This window comes from Cololabis saira, chromosome 11 (assembly GCF_033807715.1).
Source record: "Cololabis saira isolate AMF1-May2022 chromosome 11, fColSai1.1, whole genome shotgun sequence".
In the NCBI taxonomy this organism is placed as follows: domain Eukaryota; kingdom Metazoa; phylum Chordata; class Actinopteri; order Beloniformes; family Belonidae; genus Cololabis; species Cololabis saira.
In genome coordinates this window covers 10,279,336-10,305,590 of record NC_084597.1, presented here as the reverse complement: position 1 = coordinate 10,305,590, position 26,255 = coordinate 10,279,336, and the positions used below count along the sequence as shown (strand labels likewise).

The 26,255-nt window shown below is 43.7% G+C and overlaps 1 protein-coding gene across 1 annotated transcript in view; it reads right to left on the bottom strand.

The window, feature by feature from the left end:
* Positions 1-22,609, bottom strand: part of aff1 (AF4/FMR2 family, member 1) — a 34,128-nt gene extending 11,519 nt beyond the window's left edge. The window contains exons 1-5 of the mRNA XM_061733586.1: positions 22,593-22,609; positions 17,894-18,014; positions 13,977-14,597; positions 6,247-6,524; positions 5,665-5,784 (exon numbers count right to left, since the gene is read on the bottom strand). Coding sequence (XP_061589570.1) covers positions 5,665-5,784; positions 6,247-6,524; positions 13,977-14,597; positions 17,894-18,014; positions 22,593-22,609 — 1,157 coding nt within the window. The remainder of the gene's footprint in view (positions 1-5,664; positions 5,785-6,246; positions 6,525-13,976; positions 14,598-17,893; positions 18,015-22,592) is intronic.
* Positions 22,610-26,255: the final 3,646 nt, after the last annotated feature.

Here is a 26,255-nt window from a genome sequence, read left to right as displayed (position 1 = left end):
CTCCTGACTCACCCGCGTTTTATCTGCATGCGAGGAAAAATGTGAACTGCGAGTTTGACAAAGTCAACGGACATGAAGCAACGTTTTAAACAGAGGGGGTATAAATCTGAGCTTCTGACTCAGGCTCACAATAGAGCTTTATCACTGGAGAGAGGGGATCTGCTCAGACCTAAACCTAAACAAAAACAAGTTCAGAAACCCTTCTTTGTTACTCGCTTCAGTAAACTAGCTGTCCAGATCAAACGCATTATAAAGAGAAACTGGGACATCATTGAGAGTGACCCCTCTTTAAAAGGGGTTTTCCCTGAACCGCCAGGTATCAGCTTCAAAAGGGCCCCCACCATCAAAGATAAACTGGTGAGGAGTTACCTTCCTGCTCACAAACCAGACACCTGGCTGCGTCGACCAAAGGGCAATTTTCGGTGTGGTAACTGTAAATGCTGTGATAATATGGTTAAAACTGAGACTTTTATGGATGTTTTCAGTAACAAGTTTTATTCTAATTCCAGCTTCATAAATTGTAACACTACTCATGTTGTATACCGACTTGAATGTATCTGTGGTTGTTTTTACGTAGGCCTTACAAAAAGAAGATTGAGGGACAGGGTGGCTGAACATAAATATGCCATTTGTACTAGAAATGTGAACTACCCAATGGCCAAACATTATATAGAGGCACAACACACAGATGACTCTTCTCTACAAGTTTCAGGGATTGAGGTCATCAGTGTCGATGCGAGGGGTGGGGACAGAGTTATGCGCCTCAAGCAGAGAGAGGCTCATTCATGTCCTGAAGGCCACCAGCTTCCCTGGCCTGAATGAGGATTTTGACCTTTCATCTTTTCTATGATTTAGTGATTTTTGTTGTATAATTATTAGTCTTCTTCTGTTGGGTTTCTTTGTTTGCATTTATATTGACATTGCTCTTCTGTTTTGTCATTAATTTTTAGGCTATTTTGTGATTTATTGTCATGTTTTGTTTAAGGGAGGGGAGATTTTCTTTATATATTTAGTTTTATTATTCTTTGTATGGTTTTCATTTTGGCACCCATGATTTACGTTATAGTGCTACACTGTGTAACTTATTAACAGCCAATTTATTTTGTTTGATTGTTCAGAGAGCAGAATATCTGGGTGCTCCTGCCGGCGCCTCCTTCAGGCCTGGAGGAGAACTGCATAGACCTGAGGAGGCACAGCTGAACTGAATCCCCTCCATACACCCTGAGGAAGGCGCAAGCCGACACGCGTTGGTGTTTTTTAGATTTAACCCAGTCAAAATAAGGTTTTTTTACTTTAACCCTCCGAGCCGGGCCAGGGCCCCACCGTACATCCATGGGCGCCCCGGTGCCGCCAGAGCCCCCAGGCGGAGGGGGGAATGGCCCAACATAAGACGTAGACACCTGAGAATGACTCCACCCCGCCGCCGCACCTGTCTGCGCACCCCCCAGGCCAGGGGAGGCCCGCCCCCAGGCCGAACTCCTCACCCTATCTCTAAGGGAGCGTCCAGCCACCCTGCGGAGGAAACTCATCTCGGCCGCTTGTATCCGCAATCTCGTCCTTTCGGTCACTACCCAAAGTTCATGACCATAGGTGAGGGTAGGGGCGTAGATTGACCGGTAAATCGAGAGCTTAGCCTTTCGACTCAGCTCCCTCTTCACCACGACGGTCCGGTACATCGACCGCATAACAGCGGTAGATTGTCCGTCTGACAATCTACCGCTCCATCGTTCCCTCACTCGTGAACAAGACCCCGAGATACTTGAACTCCTCCACCTGAGGCAGGACTTCTCCACCCACCCGGAGAAGGCACGCCACCCTTTACCGATGGAGAACCATGGCCTCGGTTTTGGAGGTGCTGATTCTCATCCCTGCCGGGTCGCACTCGGCCTCAAACCACCCCAGCACATGCTGAAGGTCCCGGTCCGATGAAGCCAACAGGACAACGTCATCTGCAAAAAGCAGAGACGAAATCCTGTGGTTCCCAAACCACCCTCCGGCCCCTGGCTGCGCCTAGAAATCCTGTCCATAAAAATTATAAACAGGACCGGTGACAAAGGGCAGCCCTGCCGGAGTCCAACATGCACCGGGAACAAGTCTGACTTACTGCCGGCAATGCGAACCAGACTCCTGCTCCGATCATACAGAGACCGGACAGCCCTTAATAAAGGGCCTCGGACTCCATATTCACCGAGCACCCCCCACAGAATGGCACGAGGGACAGGGTCAAATGCCTTCTCCAGATCCACAAAGCACATGTAGACTGGTTGGGCAAATTCCCATGAACCCTCGAGCACCCTGTGGAGGGTTTAGAGCTGGTCCAGTGTTCCGCAACCGGTACCTAATAATAATAATTTTTAAAAACATTGCAAATTGTCAGAAGTCAGAAAAATAAGCCTTTTGAAATGTCCAGTCACTCACGTTCTGGAGGAGCTCAGCTTGCTGAAATTATCTGGTGGAGAGGGGTCAAGGTTCTCTTCATAGAAACAAGGAAAAAACAAACATTAGCCTCAAAAAGCCATGTAAGTCTATAGGTTTATTAAAAAAAAAAAGAAAAAAAGAAAAAATAGGAACCAACCACAAAAAAAAAAAATTAAAAATGTCATATGCTTTGTTTAAATTACAGATTTATTCAAATTGGTATTTAGAGTGTAGTAACTTTCAACAATGGTGGTCAAAAGTCTCATTTTAGTACTGGGCAGCAGAGATTACGAAAGTCTGCTCACAGTATTCAATTACAAATTATAACCGATTTTAACTCTTTAGGGTTGATTTTCCAAGACACACTGAGCATGTAATGCTGGTACACTGCTTTCCTTCTTCATTACTCACTTTGTTTTGGACTTGTGCAGATGTGCTTTACTTCCTGGTAAAACAAAAAAAAAACAAAACAGAAAAAAACAAAAGTTAGCTGAATTTACGTCACACTTGAATTAAACACACATCTTCACATTTTCATCTCTATTTTACTGAATATATACAGTAACTGCTTTACTAACATGCTCATGGATACTCACTTTTTAACCCCCAACAACCTGACTGCAGTGTTTTAGAGCCCAATAATCCTATTATTTAGGTACAGCTTTGCTTTTTGTTTTTTCTTGGACTTGTGAAAATATGTTCATGAAAGCCAAAAATGTGAGATAAAAACTTCATAAATCGTATCAAGTTTCATGTTAATCTACTTGTTTTGTACCATGAAAATTGAAGAAAAACAACTATTCTATATCATTAATATTCTTAGCACACAGAAACAAGTTCAGATATGTAATTGATTTGCCTGTTGAGGTCTCTTATCTCTTTTATCCTATAGTTTTTTATTTTCCTGCTCTCGATGTTTTATATTTGTGTCTGTGAAGCGTCTTTGAGATCTTTAATAGCGCTCTATAAATAAAATGTATTATTATTATTATTATTATTATTATTATTAATAAAATTCACCTATTTGAAGGAACTTAAGTCAGACGGAAAATTACTGGAGTTGGCCTGACCCAAATGCAATTGTTGACTCCTGCTGATGGCTCCTTGACAGAGCGGCTTGGCAGGCTGGTCTGGTCACAATCTCCAGGGATGAATGAAAACCAGACGCTCAGCTCCCATTAGCCCCCCCCTTCCCCTCAGGACACCTGTGGACCTGAATCAGAACTATACTGAGCTGATAACAGCAAGGACAATGACTGAGGAGTAGATCTGAGGCACAGCTCACAGACTTATCCCTCATACACACATGCACATAATGATAAATACACCTCCTTCAATATTCAATGCCTTCCCTGGTTCCCCTCGTATAACCCTTCCTAACACAGCTACCAGGTCGGAGAGCCGCGCCATGAAGGTAGCGGTGCTCACTTGGATGGCCTGTCCTGGGAAGGGAATTCCTTTAGGTAGGTTGTAAGAATAACACTACAGATACAATAGGGTCCTCGCACCCTTGAGCAAACATGCAGGTGAACAAGCCAGTGTGTATGTCTATGTGTGTGTATGCGTGTATGTGCGTGCGTGTGTGTGTACATGTCTTTGTGGCTGTGTGTGTGCGTGCGTGTGTGTGTACATGTCTTTGTGGCTATGTGTATGTATGTATGTATGTATGTATGTATGTATGTATGTATGTACGTATGTATGTATGTATGTATGTATGTATGTATGTATGTATGTATGTATGTATGTATGTATTTGTGTGGCTGTGTATGTGTGCGTATATGTATGTGACTGAGTGGCTATATGTGTGTGTGTGTGTGTACGTGTCTTTGTGGCTATGTGTGTGTGTGTGTATGTGTGCGTGAGTGTGTATATGTCTATGTAGCTATGTATGTATGTATGTATGTATGTATGTATGTATGTATGTATGTATGTATGTATGTATGTATGTATGTATGTATGTATGTATGTATGTATGTATGTATGTATGTATGTATGTATGTATGTATGTATGTATGTGTGTGTGTGTGTAATAATCCAAACAAAGCTCCACCTGAAGTGTATCTATAGTGGGGGAGGGGGGGAGCAACCCCGCCACCCGCGAGACCAGAGGCCGACAAGGAAGAACCCGGAACTCAGGCCACCTGCAACCCCACAGAGGGGAGAGGTGGGAGGGAGGCAACCCACCGCCTGCGAGCCCCCCCGGCGGAGGCCGAGGGGGCCCACGGGCGGGGCCCCCACGGCACGGGAAGAAGCAGCCAGAGATCCTGCGGCGGCGGACCGCGACCCAGGCAATCCCCGGCCACCCGGTCCGGGCCGGACACGTGGCCAGCACCGCCAGAAGCCACCCCAGGCTGCGCGGCGATCGCCGCCAGGCCCGGGCATCACGACCCACCTATCCCAGGCCGGCAAGGGAACGCAGGTGATGTGGGACCCCCTCCCGCCCCTGGTGTTGAGTGCATGTGATTAATGCCATAAAAACAGGGAGGGGGAGGACCGCCCCCCCCCCCCTCCCGAACTACCGTTCAGTACTTTATTAATCCCTGAAGGAAAATTACATTTTCTTTAAACAATTTCTTATTCACTTTTGTGATTTTCTATTTCCAAGTCATATTGCTTTGAGTTTTCTGTATTTTCGTACTCACACCTTCCTGCACTTTTACAAAACTTGACACCTTGCACTCATTTGTTCCAGATTTAAAACACAGCTGTCAGATCTTTTGCTGCAGTTTTATCATCCTTCTCCTTGTTTTGACTGACCGCTCTCCTATATCTCAATTACCAAGATCAAACAGCTCATTTCATCCTGCAAGCACAATATTTTAAGAGGAGGCTTATTTCCATGTAAAAGGTAAAGGCAGGGTAGGCAATTTCTGAATGACTTTAATTCAATTAAGGAACGCGGAAGCAGAACGCTGAAGCAGTGAACGCGGAAGCAGTGAACGCAGCCGAGACCAGCAGCGTTTGACAGCGTGGGAAAAATCTCACCACTACCGCCTAGCTTACCGGATAGCTTACCGGATACCTTTTCGTCTCACCGGGCCCTTTACTGGGCCCGTGCCGGTAAGTGCCTGTACCTCAGGCTGTCCTTAAGGATACAATCCTACTTCTCCTGCATCTCAACGCTGTGGACCCCACACCTTGCTGCCAGAGCTTTTTTCTGTTCTCCCCAGCTACAACAACACAATGCCAGCTCTGCCGTGTGAGGAAAACAAACTTCTAACACGAGCTAACAAAAGGATCACCGACCTTGAGGAGAATGTCAGATGACTCTCCGAGGATCTGAAGAACAAGGACTCCCTGCTCTCCAGCGTCATGGAGGTGGCGGCCGGGCAGTCCAGGAAGATTTCAGAATTTAGCGCGGCCCTTCTGGATACAGCCGTTTGGGACCCTTCCACCTGTCCACGGCCCTCCTCCTGCTCTACACCCAACCGCGAACCACCCTGGTCTGAAGTGGTGATTCGCGGCCGCAAGAAGCACTCAGGCGGGGCCGCCTCTCCTCCTCCTCCCCTGAGCCTCTCCAACCGCTACACGGCTTTGTCTTCGGATGAAAATCCGGTCCATCCGGCTGATGTCCCATCACCTGCGGTTCCACCTCTGCACCCGAAAACAGCGCCGGCCGACATCACAGCCCCTCCACTGTCAGCTGGCGACACCCAGGAGCCTCAGCGACGCTCATCCTCATCCCGGCCCACGACCTCCTTTGCCCGGCGGGAAATCCTGAGAGAGGCGGTGCTCCGACGCTCCGGGGGCCCTCCTCGTCCTCGTCCGGAGCCGGCAGGGAATCCCCATTCCTTGTCTGATGCCGCGGCCACAGCCTCACCACCTCACCCGTCTACCCGGGCACTGAGCGGGGACCTTGCATCCCCCAACCTTGAGTCCCCACAACTTTCTTCTCCTCGCCCCCTCTTCTCCCCAACCACACTGATCGTGGGAGACTCAATATCCGGAATATTCGGTTCTTCAACGCAGCCACACATTGCTTCCCTGGAGCCACAGTCCCGGTCATTCTGGGTAAACTCCCCGCTCTGCTGCAGTCTCTTCCATCCACCATTACTCGCGTCATTGTTCATGTGGGATCCAATGATTCCTCCAAACCGCGCTCTGAACTTTTAAAAAAAGGATTTTAATGAGCTGTTCACCTTCCTGAAAAACTGTGGGAAGTCCATTTTTATTAGCGGTCCCCTCCCAACGCTGTCTCGGGGAGCATTGCGCTTCAGCAGGCTGCTGTATCTAAGTTCTTGGCTACAGAACACCTGCAGAGCTCTTAACATTGGTTTTATCGACAATTTTAATCTTTTCTGGAACCGTCCCTCTTTTTATAGGCCCGACGGAGTTCACCCAAACAGGCTGGGGGGCCGCGTGACAGATAACCAGATAATTTCCCCATAAAGCCAGCTACATCTGGCGTCACCCACACACCAGATCCTCAACCGATTCATCCCCTGGTCACCACCCGTTTTCCCCGTCAGATCCACAGACCCACTGGTTTTAACAGAGACAATCTTGTTTTTATCAACCCGGTACGTTGTGGTCGTGAGCGCACGTTCAACACAGACATTAACTTGGCTGTGTTGAACGTGCGCTCTCTTTTAAACAAAACCTTTATTTTATATGATCTTATTGTAAATCATAAACTTGATGGTATTCTTTTAACAGAGAAATGGCTTGGCACGGACGCTGCATTTTCCCTCATCCAGGCTTCTCCACCAAATTTAAATTTTTTATTTACTACACGGGGTGTTAGAAAGGGAGGCGGCACAGCGGCACAGCTTCAATTTTTAAAAACACATTAGCTGCAAAGGAGGTCTCTTTTAACAACTACTCCTCATTTGAACACCTTGCCTTTGTTTTTAGCAGTCCTCCTATTCTTTGTTTAACTGTTTATAGACCACCCCATCACTCCACTGTTTTTATCAGTGAATTTTCTGAGCTTTTATCAATCATACATACCACTTACAACAGAATTTTAATAACTGGTGATTTTAATCTACACATTGACAATACCTCCGACCCACTGTCGAGAGAATTTTTAAACCTTTTAAACTGCATGGATTTTACCCAACATGTCACACAGCCGACTCACAACAGAGGACACACCCTGGACCTGGTCATAACCTATGGCCTGTCCACCGGTGTGTCCTCTGTTGTCGCCCTGGCTGTGTCTGACCATTACTGCGCGTTTTTTTTTTTTAACATCACCAGTCTTAATCATCAGGAAGCCTCGATGAGAACGGTGAGGAAACGCTACCTAACTTCTGAAGTGGCTGCAAATTTTATTGAGATTTTACAGAGCACTCCTGCTGATGTTTTACCTGCATCATGTGATTTTATTGTTGATAATTTTAACAGGAAACTGGAATCCACTCTGAACTCAGTTGCTCCGCTTTTAACAAAAACCATAAAAACTAAGCCTACACCCCCATGGAGAACTGAGGAAGTCAAAAAATCAAAAAGAAAATGCAGGAGTGCTGAGAGAAGGTGGAGAAAAAGTAAACTTACAATACATTATCAAATATTTCGTGAACAACTCAAATCCTACAATAAAACCGTCAAACAGGCAAGAATTGCTCATTTCTCAAAACTCATTACAGACAATAAAAACAATCCTAAATTTCTTTTCTCCCCCTTTGATCTTCTAACCAATGTACATTTTAAGAAATCCTCACAAAAAAAAAAAAAAAAGATCCTCACAACCACCAACAGACAATCTTTGTGAGGATTTTGCAGACCACTTTGGAAGTAAAATTGACAACATTAGGTCCAGTCTTTTACCACATCAAAATGTCATTTTTAACCCATCTGGACAGTTGCTTTCATCCGAGGAAACACTGGAGAGTTTTGCCCTGGTTGATGCGAGGACCCTTGGTCAAGTTTTCTCCCAGGTAAACCCAACAACCTGCCTTTTAGATCCTATTCCCACATCACTTTTAAAGACATTTTATGAATTCTTTGAGGAACAGATTTTAAATATAGTAAATTGCTCTCTTCAGACGGGTGTCTTCCCTGCTGCCTATAAAATGGCAGTGGTGAAGCCCCTTCTGAAGAAGAGCAATTTAGATCACAGCATTTTTAATAACTACAGACCTGTATCCAACCTACCCTTTTTAAGTAAGATTTTAGAAAAGCTGGTTTTCAACCAAGTAAATTATTTTTTAATAAGAAACAATATTTTAGAGAAATTTCAGTCTGGCTTTAGGATGAACCACAGTACAGAGACAGCCCTTTTGAAGATTTTAAATGACATCAGGTGCAATTTAGATAACCGCAAACTGACAGTCTTGGTTCTACTGGATCTTAGTGCCGCCTTCGATACAGTAGACCAGCCTTTCTCAACCCTTTTTCAATCATGACACCTTTCAAAAGTGAATAAAATCTCACGACACCCCAGAGTAAAATATAATTAAAAACCACACTGCATCGCTGTAAATGCATATGACGCGCACGTACGGTGCGCGTCGCCGCGTAACCCTACACCGTACCCTACGGCGTAGGCTCTGCGTCGATTTAACGCGGAACCATCATTCAGGCTTCACATTGAATGGCCGGTTCACACCGACGTCCAGCGGTTGGAGTTCCTTCGTCAGACCTCCTGGAATAACAGCCAGCACAGCGTTCATATTTTTCACTTCTTTCTTTACATTGTCTGTGAGACGGGCGCGCATAGTCACAGATCAACAGCGATGGTGATGTGTGGAAACCACCAGGTCACCTTACAGACCTGCCTCAGCCACTCATCATCATCCCTTCATCCATCCAGCCCTTTTCATTGCCTTTATAATGACTCCGGCTGGAAAAGTCTCTTTAGGCAAAGTCTTTCTTTTAAAAATCACCATAATTTCTGTCCATCAGCGTGGCAACCAACCAAAACAGTGAACGATGAATTCTCATACCCCGTTGTGCGTATCGCCACCGTGCTGGTCCCCGTCCTCTCCACCGTGTGATTCACCGGGATGTCGAAAGTCAGCTGGTCTCTAATGATGATGGTCTCTAACACGTTTAACTTCTCATGGTGGCCTCAATTACGTCCGCCTTACAATAATACAATGGGCGCATTGCGTTACAGGGCGCGCTGCACATTAAAAAAAAAAAAAAGACGTTTATATGCGCCTAATGGTCATCAAAATACGGTATCTTATTTATTTATTTATATATTTATTCATTCATAGGCAAAAATAATGTATTTATGTATGCATTCATAGATTTATATATGAAATGTCAGAATAGGTAATTTTTTGACGACACCCCTAAAGCAGTCAGGGGACACCCCAGGGTGCCGCGACACCCCTGTTGAGAAAGGCTGCAGTAGACCATCACATTTTATTAAACAGACTGAAGCACCTGGTGGGCCTCTCTGGTACTGTTTTTAACTGGTTCCGTATGGGCAGAAATATGTGCCACTAGAAACTGAATTTGAATCATTTATATTTGAATTGCTCAAATTGAATAATTGCATTAAAAAAATGAATCTGAATCACATAATTTGAATTTGTATAGTTTAATTTGAATCATTGCATTGAAAAACTGAATCTACATTCAGCTCTCACAATTCCAATTCAGTTCTTGCAATTCAATTTCAATTCTACTGTGCCAGACATCCGGGTCTTCTGGAGGAACAGCAATCGAGTGCAGATTCAAAGAACTCGGGTATCAGTCACGTGACGTTTTTTGTTGTCAGCGCCATCTTGAGGACCGACCGGGGACATTCCAGCCCCCCGGTCTCGCACTCAGCCTTACATTTTAAAAACAGCCTCGTTACTCTATTTCATTTCGGCCTTTAAAAAAAACTATCCAGTTAAATTGCTCCATCCGGATAGAGTGAATTTGGTTGTGGTTGTGGCTCAGATGTTCTTGTCCAGTTTTGTTCTTACATCCGTTCCCTCAGATTCCTGCAACTAAACTTGGATGTACATTCCAATAAAGGTTAGGATAAAAGATAACATTCCTCTGAAGTTTGACTTTTTGCACCATTACAATACTTATAGGCAACTAGTCATCATATCTTCTGCTCTCTGAAACACATGTTAATGCTCAATAGTACACATATATGGTTCTTTAATATATTTGCATTATACTAAGATGCATTCATTTTCAATGGCTTTTGTCCTTAATGGCTTTTTTCCCCCTTACATTACTTTTACTTTTATACTTTAAGTAGAATTGAAAACAGTACTTTTATACTTTTACTTGAGTAAAAAACTTGAGATGATACTTCAACAGGAGTATTTTTAAACTCTAGTATCTAAACTTCTACCTGAGTAATGAATGTGAATACTTTTGACACCTCTGTTAAAAAGACACACACACACAGAAAAAAAAACTGCTTTAATAAGATATTTAAACGTGGGATTTCTGATAAACAGTTGTTATTAATGTGAATATGATGACAAAGGAGGTAGAGCCAAAAATAGATCAGTGAAAACAGTTGCGGTGCGACCTGGATCCTCACCCCCTCTGTCCCCCTCTCCTCCCTGCGCGCACTCGTCACGTGTCAAGGCTGATTTATGGTTCTGCGTTACACCAACCGTACCGTGCTCGTCGCCGCGTACCCTACGCCGTAGGCTACGCCGTACCCTACGCCGTAGGCTCTGCGTCGATTTAACGCAGGACCATAATTCAGGCTTCACCCGTTACCGCAAATCTTAACACACTCAGCAGAAATTTTTCTACAAAACGGCAAGATATAAATCTACACTTTGTATCTGCACTCGATTGCTGTTCCTGCGGAAGACCCGGATGTTTGGCACAGTAAAATTGAAATTGAATTGCAAGAACTGAATTTGAATTGTGAGAACTGAATGTAGATTCAGTTTTTCAATGCAATGATTCAAATTAAACAATACAAATTCAAATTATGAGATTCAGATTCAGTTTTTTGATGAAATTATTCAAGTTGAGCAATTCAAATTCAAATATAAATTATTCAAATTCAGTTTCTAGTGGCACATATTTCTGCCCATAGTTCCGCTCCTATCTCACAGATCGATCTTTCTTTGCAAGTTTGGATACATGTTCCTCCAGAATGCATGAAATTAAGTGTGGGGTCCCCCAAGGGTCAATTTTAGGTCAGCTTCTTTTTAACCTCTACATGCTTCCCTTGGGGGACGTCATCAGGAGACACGGCATCAGCTTCCACAGCTACGCTGATGACACACAGCTGTACATCGCCGTGTCTCCTGATGACACAAGGCCACTTGATGCCCTTTTTAACTGTATAATTTCCTACAGCTCAACCAGGACAAAACAGAGGTTTTAGTTATTGGTCCTGAAGGCCAGAGAGAGAAACTTTTACCAAAACTACAAGATTTTAGACCTTCGCAATGTGTAAAGAACCTGGGTGTTATTTTTGACTCTGAGCTCACTTTTATTCTACACATAAAGAATATTACGAAGATAGGTTTTTACCATCTTAAGAACATAGCCAGAGTCCGCCCGTTTCTCTCTCAGGCCAGCACGGAGGTGCTGATGCATGCTTTTATCTGTAGTCGTTTAGATTATTGTAATGCTCTGCTCTCTGGTCTTCCTAAAAAGAGTATTAAGAACCTACAATTATTACAGAATTCAGCCGCTCGCGTGCTGACGAGGACCAGAGGGCGGGAGCACATCACACCTGTTTTAAAATCGCTGCATTGGCTCCCCGTCCGCTTCAGGATTGATTTTAAGGTTCTTTTACTGGTTTTTAAGTGTCTTAACGGTCTTGGGCCATCTTATTTATCTGATCTGCTTTTACCGTATCAACCCTCACGGACCCTGAGGTCCTCTGGCACCGGCCTTTTAACCATTTCCCGAACCGGGACCAAAACCCACGGTGAGGCTGCATTCAGCCATTATGGCCCTTATCTATGGAACAGCCTGCCAGAGAACCTCAGGGCCGCAGAGAACGTTGATATTTTTAAAAGGAGGCTCAAGACACACCTTTTTAGTTTGGCTTTTATCTGATCTCATTTACCTAGTCTTTTCAGCTATTTATTGTGTTTACTTCTTTAGCTTTGTTATTATTTTTAAAACTTTAATCCATTTTAGTGACTTTTTATTTTATGTTATTTATTATTCATCTTAAGTTTTGTATAGATTTCTCTAAAATTTTACAATTTTAGGCATTTTTTACTTTCTTTTAATCTTTTAGTTTTTAGCTCCAGTGTTTCCTCAGGGGGGTCGTCCACACTGGGAGGTGTGCCTGCTTTGCCCATGGGGGTGTCGTCATGGGGGTTCTTCAGGCCTGGGTAGCTGGGGGTGGGACTCCACCTTCTGTGTGGGGTCTGCCCCGGTCTGTCCGGGTTGGGGGGGTCTCTGTGGCAATGCTCCTTGTGGTCGTGGTCGGTGATGCCTCTCGGTGTGGACGGCCACCCATAGGTAGTGTGTACGCGTGGGGGGTGGGGGGTGGGGTCGTATGGGATGTTTTAAATTGTGTTTTTGATTGTTATTTTATTCTGCATGTAAAGCACCATGTGTTGCATTTATATTGTATGATTTGGTGCTATATAAATAAATAAAGTTTAAGTTCAATTCAAATCAATTTTATCTCTATATATATATATATATATATATATATATATATATATATATATATATATATATATATATATATATATATATATATATATATATATATAACAGAAGTTGTCTCTAGGATCTTTCCAGAGACCAGAACATGACCCCCGAGCAATTATTACATAAACAATGGCAGGTAAAAACTCCCCTAGTGGGAGAAAAACCTTAAGCCAAATTGTGGCAAGGAAAAACTCCCCTTTAGGAGGAAAGAAACTTGGATCAGGACTTGGATCATAAGGGGGGACCCTCCTACCAGAGGCCAGCTGGGCAGAGCAGGAAAAGACAAAACAGACAGAGAGAATGAAGAACAGAGAAAGGAGAGACATAGACACAATGGCTAACTGGTGCAATACAGGGATGACTATATAAACAGATGTAGACAGCAGACACTGAGGTGGTTGGAGGGCGGGTCATTACATCACTGCAAACGTCACTTACATTGCTGTGTTTGCATTGGCACGAAAATTGAAGCAACAACAACGTATTTGCTCTAACGTATTTGGGCCTTGTAGCACCTCCGTGGACCACATCACTAAAAGACAGGTTGTCTCCTCCTTAGACCACTGCTGCTTTGCTGCATCAAGATTAATGCGTCACTTATTTGAAAATGACGCCGTTTCGCAGTCTTGCTATTGCCGTTGGTCTTAACAATCCACCCCCTCCGTTGGTGCTACCTTGGAACCGTTTTTTCTGGACCGGAGCCAGTTCTTTGTCAATGGAAACAGAAAGCCCGGTTCCAAACTCAGCACTGGGCCAAAACCAGCCTTGGAACCGCTTTGGTGGAAAAAGGGGATCTAGAGTGGTAATTGTATTTATTTATTTTTTTGCCAACAGTTGAAAATGTTTTTAAATAATTTTCCTAGCCATTATTGTATCTGATAAGCACTTCTCTTTCATATTGCATAATTTTCAATAAAACATAGTAAACTCACCTCTGAATATTGAGGCATTTCTTTAGCATTTCCCAAGTCAGTTTTGCTGATTAGTTCCAGTTGTGATAGCCCACTGACCATCGGGTCCTGGCCATCCATGGGACGCACATATGCTGTTGGTTTTTCGGTCATGACCATCCCAGGCTCTTTAGATGACAGTAGTGAAGGAAATGTCTGGCACCTCGGGGTATTAGTCTTGGCTTGAGGCAGAGATCCATCTTTACGCGACTGCTTAATGTTCAGTGTGGAAGCATCCATGGTGCTGGAAGACCCTGAGAGAAATTTTGTGAACCCTTGAGGCTTATGCCTATCAAAGATTTCCCTTGTATCCATGTCAATATTATTGTCAGTGCCATGTTGGAGGGGTAGCGGCTTAGCATCGGGAAACTGGGCTGACCTTTCCTGGTTAACATAATCCCTGAGATCTGAGAAGTCTTCACTCTTCTTTTGTTGATATACTGAGTGGCTCACAGGCTGAGAGGTGTAACTGTTAGTAGACAGCCCTTTCTGGCTGGTTGGATTGTGGAATGGAGTTTTGGTTGATTTATCCATGTTCGACTGCCCCTGATCTGACTGCAAGAAGGATACACGAGACCGAACGGGTAAAGTCTCAATAGAACTGGAGCAGGGATTATTTACAATGTCAAAAGGGCCCAGTATCCTCTGTATTCGAAGGGAAAGCTGATTTCTTCCGTTTGTCTACAAAAAGAAAGCACATTTTTTTATTAAAAGATGAACATGTCTCAGTTTATAGAACCTCAATTTACCATAAAAATGCTAAAATGCTCAAATCCTTAAAAGCACTTAATCTCCAAATATACATATTGCACTACAATGCTGCAATATCAGAATGGAGATAATTTACAAGCACTTGACTGATAGCTATCACATGGCTCACACATGGTCAAAATACTGTGCGAGGGTCAGAAGTGGCTCCAGGTTCACTTCAGTCTTACTCCTGCTTAAATAAAAAAATCAGAAAAAAAGGGTGAAATCCCCAGTTGCTTATTATTCTCCAGGCAAGTTTAAAAAAAAAAAAAAAAGTTTGTGGCAGGGTGGCGGATTGGGCGTGGTCTGCGGGGGAGCAGCACACAGGTGGCGCAGGCCTGGTCCAGCTGATTGGGTACAGGTGTGCCCAATCAATCTCTCCTCCCTGCCTGTGCATTTAAGCGGTGGGCTGATTGTGCAAAGGGCTCTTGAAGGGTGATGACACGGAGCTGCCGGAGACGATGGCTGATGCTGCTGCTGCGTGTGGTGACGAATAAAATCCACAATTTCTCCGCTAAACCTTGTGTCCTCATTCCTGTCGGCTGACCCCGTTAGCACGAGTTGGCTACAGTGGCACCCAACGTGGGGCGGAGGCAGGATGACGGAGGGACGCGGGGTTTGGACCCTCGAGGCGGTGGTGTCGCTGGCGCAGGTGCTGGCGGACCTGGCAGCCCTGCTCTGGAGCCAGGCGCAGCGCTGGAGGCGCTGGCAGCGCAGCAGCAGGCAGGGGAGGGTCGCCTTCCTACTCCGTTCATGGAGGACAGGCTCTTCACCTTCACATACCCGGACGTGGTGCTGGACTGTCTGGGGCGGCCCTCGGTGGTCCCAGTCGCGCCTGTTCCTGAGGCGGACGCGCGCGGGAGGTGCTGGCAGACCAACTGCTGGAGCAGTGCTGCGTCGGGGAGGAGGAGGTCCAGGTGGCCTGGCTGAGCGAGACGCTGCTCAGCCGGACCTCCCAGCTGGAAGAGCTGGCCGGCCCCCTCAAGGAGTGCGAGGAGGGCCGACAAGCTGTGAAGCGGAGGTGGGAGGCCGCCAAGCGCCTGTTCCTGGTTCGGAGTCGGCAGGGTGGAGGATTGGGCGTGGTCTGTGGGGGACCAGCGCACAGGTGGCGTGGGTGTGGATCAGCTGATTGGGCACACCTGTGCCCAAGCAATCTATCCTCCCTGCCTGTGCATTTCAGCGGTGGGCTGATTGTGCAAAGGGCTCTCGAAGGGTGATGACACGGAGACCCAGAGACGATGGCGGCTGCTGCGTGTGCGTGTGGTGACGAATAAAATCCACCATTTCTTTTCACATCCTCCGAAACTTTCTAAAATCATGAAATTGGTCAGCTGGTCTTGCAACACAATTGACCAAATTTTCTCAGAGGGGAGCCCTCTTGCCCCGACGTGAAGTTTACTGCAGGATACACGATGTTCTCCTGGAAGACGTGTAGAACCGTGTATCTGTTCATGCTGTCGGTCGAGGATGTTGAAGATGCTTCATAATTGGATTTCTAATAACAGGATTTCTGCTTTTTGGAGCTGAAAGTTACCTGGCATATCGACAAATTCGGAAAACGCGGTGCGATCAACAGACTCAAAAGTTGGGGGAGCAAAATCGCAAGCTGGATTCTTGAACAGAATTGCAGACTAGCTGCTGTTTTTGAACTCATTCACACGATGAAGACCTCGAAGAAGTTGGAAGCTCGGCTTGGCAGGAATTGACCCCAAATTCAGCTGTTGCTACTACAGTCTGACCTTGACGGAGCAGCTTGGCAGGCTGGTCTAGTCACAATCTCGCTGGATGAATGAAAACCAGACGCTCAGCTCCCATTAGCCCTCCCTTTCCCGTCAGGACACCTGTGGACCTGAATCAGAACTATACCGCCTGATAACATCAAGGACAATGGCTGAGGAGTAGATCTGGCGCACAGTACTTACACTCACAAAATAAAAGATACACCTCCCTCATTATTCACCCCTCCCAAAACAGTAAACCAGGTTGAGACGTTGCGCCAGGTGGCTGCGGTGATCACCCAGGTGATCTGTACCAGGAAAAATGCCTAAGTGTGTGTCCATATCAAGGTCTCACAAAAACTGTATAGAAGCATCAAGCGAAGCATCTCCCGGATGAGCCATCCATTGTGATGTGGCTTCTGCGAGCCGTTCAGATTCTGCTCCCGTCGTTACGTAACGTCGGAGCGATTTACATAGGTCGGCCTCTGATGCGTGAAACCCCGCCCACAACTAACTCCGCCGACCGGAGCTTCCACCATTTTTTCGTAGCGGTGTATCGCGTCATTCATGCAGCCAATCAGCACAGTGCCTCATTATCATAGCCTCCCCGCCCACTCAGAATCCCGCATAGATAATGAGGTTAGAGAATGGGAAGATAAAGACATGGCTCAGAGGCTGAATTTCTAATTTATTTAGCAAAAACAATCAAAAGCTTGTTTTTGAGACATTCAAGGCCTGTTTAAAATAGGTATTAGATGCCATAATAGGTCCCCTTTAAATTATATAGTCATGTTTTATTCTAATGTCCCCACATTTTGCATTATGGCAAGAGCTATAAACAACTTAACCTTCGCTCACCCTGCTTGAAATATTACACTGTTATGGTATCAAACCTTTAGAACCTTTTGGAGTAAAACTAAGTGAAGCACCTTGCTATTTATAGAAACTGTAGTAAGAGCCCCGTCAGGTGTGTCACTGCCTTTTGCATGCAAACTGACCCGAGCCGTCTGAACAACTAACTATCAGTTTGGAGTACTTCACCAAGGCTATATGTTGGTTCTTACTAGAGCTGGGTATCATCACTGACCTCCCGATACGATACGATTCCGATACACTAGGTCCCAAGACGATACGATTTCCGATACGATATCGATATTCTAATTACAATAATGGAATAACGTGATCCTTCCATCGCTATGTCCGACCAGAGAAGCCTCACCCTGACTGGTGGAAAGAAGCGGCCTGCTCACTCCTCAGGTTAAGGAGGAGACTTGAGCTCAGTGTAGGGCCTCCCGGGGTTGGTAGAGGGAGCAATTCCCAGGACTGACTTAGCAAGGAGCACTGGGTGATAAAACGGGGGGGAAAAAAAAAAAAAAGAAATCGGGATTAAAAAAAAAAATAATAATTTTTTTTTTTTTAAATCGATACTTGGATTTATGTATCGATAATCGTTCCTACACATTTATATCGATAAAATATCGATATTTTTAACCCACCCCTAGTTCTTACCTTGTATGGTTTCCCAAAGAGTGGATTATCTTCAGGGGTAAGTTCTTTGTCTGGGCTGTTTTTTTCCTTCCTCTCTTCCCATGCTTGAAGGCGAAGAAGATTCTTTTTTTCATTATATACACTAGAACATTACAAATAAAGAGAACTGTCAAATGTGTGCACCGGTTCTAGTTATAAATACTAACTTAAATGCTTTAAATACAAATGGCTGTGTATTATTAAAAAGGAAAGCTGACCATGAAACTGCCGTCACGTTTCACGACTGATTAACTGCAGCAATAATAGCTGTGTTTTGTATGTGTTTTAGAGTTTGTAGAGAGTTGTAAATCCAAGAACCCTGTATTAAAATTGCCAATACTGATCCTTGCAGTTCAACCTTCTTTGTTAAAAGAAATCAAATATATGGGTGTCTTATCACACACTTATCTAAGGGGACAAAGGAACAGTGTCTAATGATATAACTACAGATGAGATTAATTAAGACTCACAGCTGCTTTGAGGATTCATATCAAATTCACAACTCAGTCAAGTCCCCAAAGATGACATACAGTCCAATCACTCATCAAAAATATTTGTTTTACTATGGCAAAATCAACAGAGTAGCAAATCGGCTACTATGAGACCAGGTCATGCTTTATACTTCCAATACATAGATATGAAAACACAACATTTTCAAGTTTAAGATTTCTTACACAAAATACAGTACCAATCATCTTCACTGAAAGTAGCCCCAGTGGGATGACTCCATAGCAACAAGTAGAGCAGCAAAGATTTGAGGTAAGGCCAAACAGATGTGCACTCCTTAATGAAGCAGGAAAACTAACTCAATTCTTGTTAAAGCACAAAGTGGTAATGGGCAGTAACAGGCCAGGCATCAATAATACCCAGGGGTAAGCATCATAACAGGTTTGAATTACAATCACACACACTAGTCCTCCAAGATAAACACGATATAAAAAAGTAGTTCTTGGTGCCAGTATGGTTGCACTGCTAATACTTGCTCGGGGGTCATGATCTGAGTCTCTGGAAAGCACCTAGAGACAACTTGTATTGTGATAGACTCTATATAAATACAATTATATTGTATGGATTAATTACTTTCTCTGTTAATTAGTAGTCTCCCAAAACGTAATTAACATTATGCACATTAAAAGCTCCATGAGGAGGGGCTCATGACTCATTAAACCCCATAACACTGTAAGGGCCTGATTTACTAAAGGTTTGCGTGCGTAAAAACGTGTGCAAACTTGACAGCACCCGCAAACCAATGTGCAAGCTGATCTACTAACAGCGTGCAAAGAGGACTGCGCCTCTCAAATGAGAAAAATAGCACACGCTATTCATTTAGTACTTTTGCCCTGATGAATAATCAATATGGGGCGTACCCGCCAGAAAGCGCTAAATACTGGGAGGGGAAAATGCAAATAAGTCAATTTACCACACGCAATGAGATTTACCAAGCCTGAAAGTTTTTGCGGGGATTGTGATTGCGTCTGTATTTAATACGTTCGAAAGGAAGGTGCTAATCTGCCCAGCATTACGCAGGGATGCTTGTTGGTGCCTGATTTGAGGACTGGGGTGGGGATGGCTCAACTTGTGGTGAGGATTCTCCACATGCAAAAGGAGAAATATTTTATTTGAATGTTAAATCGAGTATTATTCAGCAAAAGGTTGCCACAGGAGGCACATTCATTTTTGTATTTGTGATAATAAATAAATCACGTGTTTTCATGGAGAAAAAAGTGTTTCTTATTGTGCGCCTATACTTGTTCTGCAGTCATACCCCGGTGTTGGGCCGTATTCAGCACCCCTGCCGTGAAAAGCACCCCCTCGTCTGACAAAAATTATATTCTCATTCCGTGTCACGTTCTGTTTAGCGTCCAGTTTTGTGTTAATGATTCATGTTTAAATGCGCTCATGGATTCCACAATAGTCATACTTTCCCACAATCACAGTCACAGATAACAAAAATCGGGTAAATGGTTATTGATGTCATTAATTACTAGCCTGCTTACTGTGTTGTCTTCCATAATATTTGTAAATATATATAATATTAACTCCTAAGTATGTGTTTGTGTGAGTGTGTATATATAAATATATTGAAGTGTCAGTGTGTTGGCAGGGGTGCTGAATACGGCACAACAATTTGCCTCTTCCACTAATATCTCTAACTCCAACTCGTCAAATTTCATTTTGCGCTTGCAACTATCTTGCTTTCCATCCAGACTCTCCATGGCGCAAACAAGTAAGACAAATAAGACACGCAACACCTCATATAAATACTGCGGTTTGCGCCTGTTATCAATTGCGCAAGCGTTCTTAGTTGATCACCCGCAAAACACACAACAACAGCACGTGCAAACTTTTTCAGTGCACACGCAATTTAGTACTCTTTTTTTAGAATCTTAGTAAATCAGGCCCTAAGTGGTTTAACCTGCTGCAGCTGTTTAGCTTCATCTAAACAACAAAAATCTCTATAAGTAATTCACCACACACACACACACACACACACACACACACACACACACACACACACACACACACACACACACACACACACACACACACACACACACACACTTCATGAGTTAACAGGCGAAACACAATTTCACAAATTGATTATATGAATCCAGAATTAAGCCTGCCTGTGGTGCATATGAAGCATGCAAGTACGACACTTTTGGTTTTGTGCATTACAACCCCCCCCCACCAAAAAAAAAAAAAAGTAAAAACAGAGAAAAAGTGCCATGAGACAGCTATTTCTGTCTGAAATCAGACGTTTGCAACACTGTACTCTGCTAGTGGCAATAATCCAATGCTCTGGTATCTTAACAAAACAGAGTTTTGTCCTGTTCTAGTAAAAATGATACAATTATACAAGGTAATTATTTCAAAGAAAGTGGGGAAAGATTCTTAGTCTTCTTAGAAAGTCTTCAGTTTTATTGCCATATAACTTGACTACAGCAAGGAGTCCTATCTGCGCGCAATCTGGACTAAACTTTCTCTGCAGTGACAAGTAATCCGGCAGTTTTGATGGTAGACCCCCAGCTTGGAATAAAAACTTCAGAAAGAAAAATATAGCACATGCAGAATTTTGTGACTTAATTCACCATTTGTTAAAAGAGTGTATTCACTGGCAGTATGACTGACGAGCCAGGTATGGTGCACTTAAAGCACACCATAACATTTTTCAACCAAGCATGTTAACTATGACACAAACTTGTCACTTTTCCAAATTAATATTACAGAACGTTTTACAGAATAGTCCAACATCCACAAATTAGCAGTAGTAGTTCACCCAAAGCTGTCGTACAAGCTTTTGAAGATAAACAAACCTTTGACAGTTTATTATGATATTCACTGAAAAAAAGAAAGATATAACTAGCTGGTAAACCAAGCCCATGTCTTAAATAAAGCAGAACAGTTAGTTAGAATGACAGTCTCAATTTCATTAGAGAGAAAGATTTCCTTACTTTTACAAATAAGCAAAGATTTTACGACTAAAGAACGAGCTTATGTGTTTAAGTGGAATTGTGGAAGAAGCGACTAAGCTTGTGAAGAAAGTAAAGACGACAGAAATTCATGAGTGACAGAGGAAAAGACCAAACAAAAGTACATTTTACCCGATGTTAAAAAAGTGATGGACCCTCCACTGTCAATAGGGGTTTTTAAAGTTTCTCTGGACTGCTTAAACTGTCTAATGTGTGGCTCTTTATCTATTTGAACTGTGGGGATATAATCCTAAGAAAGAGAAAAAACAAAACAAAACATACTGATAACCACTGCTTCAGGACTTAATAATGAATGATTAATATATAATGATATGCATAATATATACATGATAATGCAGAGTGATTGACTAACTTTACAAAGCTGGAAATCATCTATTTTAACTTATTTAACTGTGAAGTGTCCTTGAAAGATACACAGGTCACCTTACTTCAGTACCACTTTCAGACACGTTAACTAAAGCCATATATTAAAAAAGAAGACTAAGAGCATGACAAAAAATGTTATGGCCCATAAAAAACCTATGATCAAAAATGTACTTTTCATATAATTCAAGTTTTTGCTGAAATTTACAACTGAGTCCTTACCCCAATGTATTTTGTAAGTTGTACTTTATCTTCAACACTACTAATAAACGAGACACTATTATTACAGCAAATCCCACTGTCCCATCAACGCAGGTAATATAAGCTTACAAAATAATTCACTTTTCTCAGTCAAAAATACTCTTTTGGCGATATAAACAATTCTGTCCTTGAATTTGTAGTGATGGACTCAAAGCGCCGCTGTGATCCGACTAAACCCAATCGAATCAAACACGCAGTGAACTGTTTGGAGATGCTTCATGAGGCGAACACAATTTCACAAATTGATCATATGAATCAAGGTTTAAGTTTAAATGACTCTGATAGACAGTTCAGCTCAGTTCAGCAGCTGGTTAAACTCCCTGCTGCAGTTTCCAGCTGTTTCCACCTCTTCCTCGAACCCCGACCGAAACACGCCTTTCACTTTCACAGAAATCAAAACGCTCTCATGCTTGTCACCGTTTAAACTTGCAACAAGTTTTTAGCCACTTCGAGGCGTATCCAGAGTCCTGCCACTGTTTGCATGCAACAAACATCCACTTCATTCAAGCAGCCATCCAGGGGGGGAAAGCTGCAAGCAGCTACCCGCGGAGGGTTCATCCTACCTGGGCTGAGCAGCCATGGTGCAGTGCGTCTCTCGCTACAACCAAAGTTGGTTGTCATGCGTTTCTTACAATCCTCACCGTGTGCTGCGGTGAGAGCGAAAAAGGGTCTTGTTAACAGCTGTCAGGCCATAGTTTGATAGTCCCCTGCTAACTGAGCGTGTTTGGGCTCTGTCCAATATATATATATATATATATATATATATATATATATATATATATATATATATATATATATATATATATATATATATATATATATATATATATAGTAGTGCTTCTAGTTATCTAGCTATCTAGTGGAGGGCCGGTATAAAAGTTATAGCGCCTAGGAGGTGGCACTCTGCTGTTACTTAATTTGAAATCGATGCCAATAGATTTTGTCACACTATCAGTGAGGGGTGAATATTAGGTAAATTATGGAAACACATGATTGTAACCGATGGACGATGACATCATTGGGTCCAGATGTTGCACATGTGTTAATTCATGAAACCAACATATACAAAATTTACTGAGCATAAGATATTTAAAGATGTCAGTATTTTTCCTCAATGAAATGTTTGTAAGGTTTATTGGTGTAGCACCTTTCCTGAACAATGTCCGGGTCCACGTGAGAAGCAGTTAAGTTGTCATGTACTGATGCAGGAGCATGAAGTTCAGCAATGACACAACTACAAGGAAGTGTTATGTCGTGTTCACTCTGTGGTCACTAGTCAACGGAGGTTCATGATCAGTTTTAGGCGTACCTGGTTCAGGCGTACCTGGTTCAGCTGTTTAGTAGACTCACGGATTCTGGTTAACTCATCGAGCAAAACCTTCTCAAAGTCAGCACCACTTAGCTTAGCAACACCTTTCAGTTCAGCTAAATAAGTGTGTGTCAAGGTTGAACTCCTATCAGCTGCGTAGATGTCAGAGAGACACCGAATGTTGTTAGCAACGCTTGGGTTACTAGTGGGTCTCTTGTATGGCAAGGTGCTCTGCAGAAAATGAATGGGCTCACCCGACTTAAACTCTACGACGACTTCTGAACTGTTCACTTTGATTATCCTTTCAATAGGACCACACTGTGCTAAGTAATCAAAGACCTCATTGTCTATTACTTCACCAGTTAAACCGTCAACTAAGACTGAGTTCGGGACTTTCACATTTTCAGCCTTGGTAACATCCATAGTGTCATTTACAACAACACAATTTTTTTTTTGAAAGCAAAAGAAAATGTCAACTGTTCAACCACCAACTCCTCCTGGCTGGCTCGCCAACTCTGTGTAGCACCTTTAGTCCTAGATTTAAGAAATAATGGTTACTCACATCTCTAGGTTCGGGTAAGGAGTTGTAATGACTCAAAAAGAGGAGTGGCTTGAACAGGTGATATTTTAATATCAATAATATCAATATCAACAAAATAATAAACAGTCACATATGGGTTGTGCACGTTTACCCACCGCAAAGCGCTCGAAAACAACAAGAAAAAAATAAAACGCAAGAAAAATAAAGAGTCCTGGGACACTGAGCTCTCCTGCTCAGGTCTGGTGATTCCTCTCGGAGGATCCAATGTGTATGTTTTGTGTATTTGTGTCAACTGAGATTTTTTTTGTCTTCAGTCTTTTCTGTTATAACTACTACCCGGGTAGGTGAGGAGTATGTGTGTATCTTATCTGCTCTCGATATGTGAGATTCAGATGATCCGGATTCGATGAGGAAGGTAGGTTCTGCAGCTGGCCACACTGCAGCTCCAACTCTCTCACGTTCTCTCACTCGTTGGGCTGGGCTCGCCATCTCAATCGTCTCTTTCTCTTCAGAATCGTTGGGCTGGGCTCGCCATCTCAATCGTCTCTTTCTCTATTTCTCGTACAGCAGTTTCAAACGGAGCTCCATGTATTTTACCCTCATAGGGAGTTTCCCCCCTCGGTTCACAGCTTATCGGTCGGACCTGGATTCGCCCGTGACTACCGGGCTGCCTGCGGACGTCTCTGTTGTTACCCACGGCTCTCTGCTACTCTTTGCTTCGGGTTTGCTCTGTTTGGTCATCCGATTCGCCTGGTATGACCTGCTCTGCTGCTGTCTGCCTCGTGTATGAGAGAAATGGCGTCTACTCTCAGGTGCAAACTTCACGCGATAACCTGACCTAGGTTCACGTTCACGAAGGGGTACAACCACTAACAGGGAAATACTGCCATCTACTGGCGTTTACTAGAACTGTCTAAATGACAAATACAGAGTTAGTAACCTGATTTTTCATGCTGGTTACACCCTCCCTTCTCAAATCAGCATGAGTCCCTTCATGCTCAGTTCTCTGGACTACATGATAACTATCATCTCCTATAGTATCAAGGGCTCTATTGAAACTCTCCAAGAGACTTTTGGCAAAGGAGATTAACGGTTTCCCTAACTCATCATAACTTAAGAGTTTGGGGGGTTTTCTGAACCTTTCAGATCTCCGTGTGGTCAAGTCTGGGTCATCAGTGTCTGTATCAGTCAACTGTCCATGTTTCTCGTTTTTGTCTTGGTCAACGATGTCTGTGTTGGTCAGTTGTCCATTTTTGTCATTCTGGTCCTGGTCAACGTCTGTGTCTGTCAGTTGTCCATTTTTGTCATCTTGGGTCTGAGCAACAATGTTTGTGTCAACGTCTGGGTTAACGTTTGTATCAACAACATCGGTGTCAGCAATGTCTGTGTCAACAACATCTGTGTCAGCAATGTCTGTGTCAACTACATCTGTGTCAGCAATGTCTGTGTCAACTACATCTGTGTCAGCAATGTCTCCGGTTGGTTTTGATTGACTTTCACCCATAGCTATGTTTTCTCTGTCCAGGTCTAGTTCAATGGCTTGCTCAACCGCAACCTCTGGTTCCACCAAAGCCAGATTGGGAAGCACTCCACCTGTCTCTGCAGATGATAAGGGTAAGTTGCGAGCAGCAAGTACATCCTGAGGTTCGGAATGTGTCGAATGGGCTGATGAACAATCAGCCTCTGGAGCTGGATTCACAGGGGGATGCTGGCCCCGAGGAAGCTCAAGGACTTGAACGAACCTTTTCTCAGGAATGACAGACAATTGAACTGGACAATCGCATGAGTCATCTTCAGACTCTGACTGATTCTCTTGGGACTGAAGGTGAGAATGTTGGCTCCGTGTTCTGGGATGGCGTACCTTTGGAGCGACCTGCTCAGGCTCCTCGTCGTCTACCAGATTACTACAAGGCAGCAGGTGATCCCTGTGCAGCGTCCGTGTGGGACCATCTTCATTGATGGGCTGCACTGTATAAACTGGCAAGTCTCCCTTCCTGTGCAAAACCTTGTATACAGTTGACTCCCACTTATCTGCGAGTTTGTCTTTGTTCCTTAACCGCAAGTTCCGTACAAGCACATGATCACCTTCCTGGAGCGTTGATTCCCTTACTACCCTGTCAAACCTGGATTTGTTCCGTTCTGCGACCTTTGCAGAATTTTTTACTACAATCTGGTAGCTTTCTTCAAGACGCGCTTTCAGGTTCTTCACGTATTGAGAATGACCTTTGGGAGCTCCACCGTGGACAGGTAAACCAAACGCAATGTCTACAGGTAACCTGGGCCGGCACCCAAACATCAACTCATACGGGCTAAAACCTGTCACGTCGTTTTTCGTACAGTTGTACGCGTGAGTCAACGGTTTCACGTAATCACGCC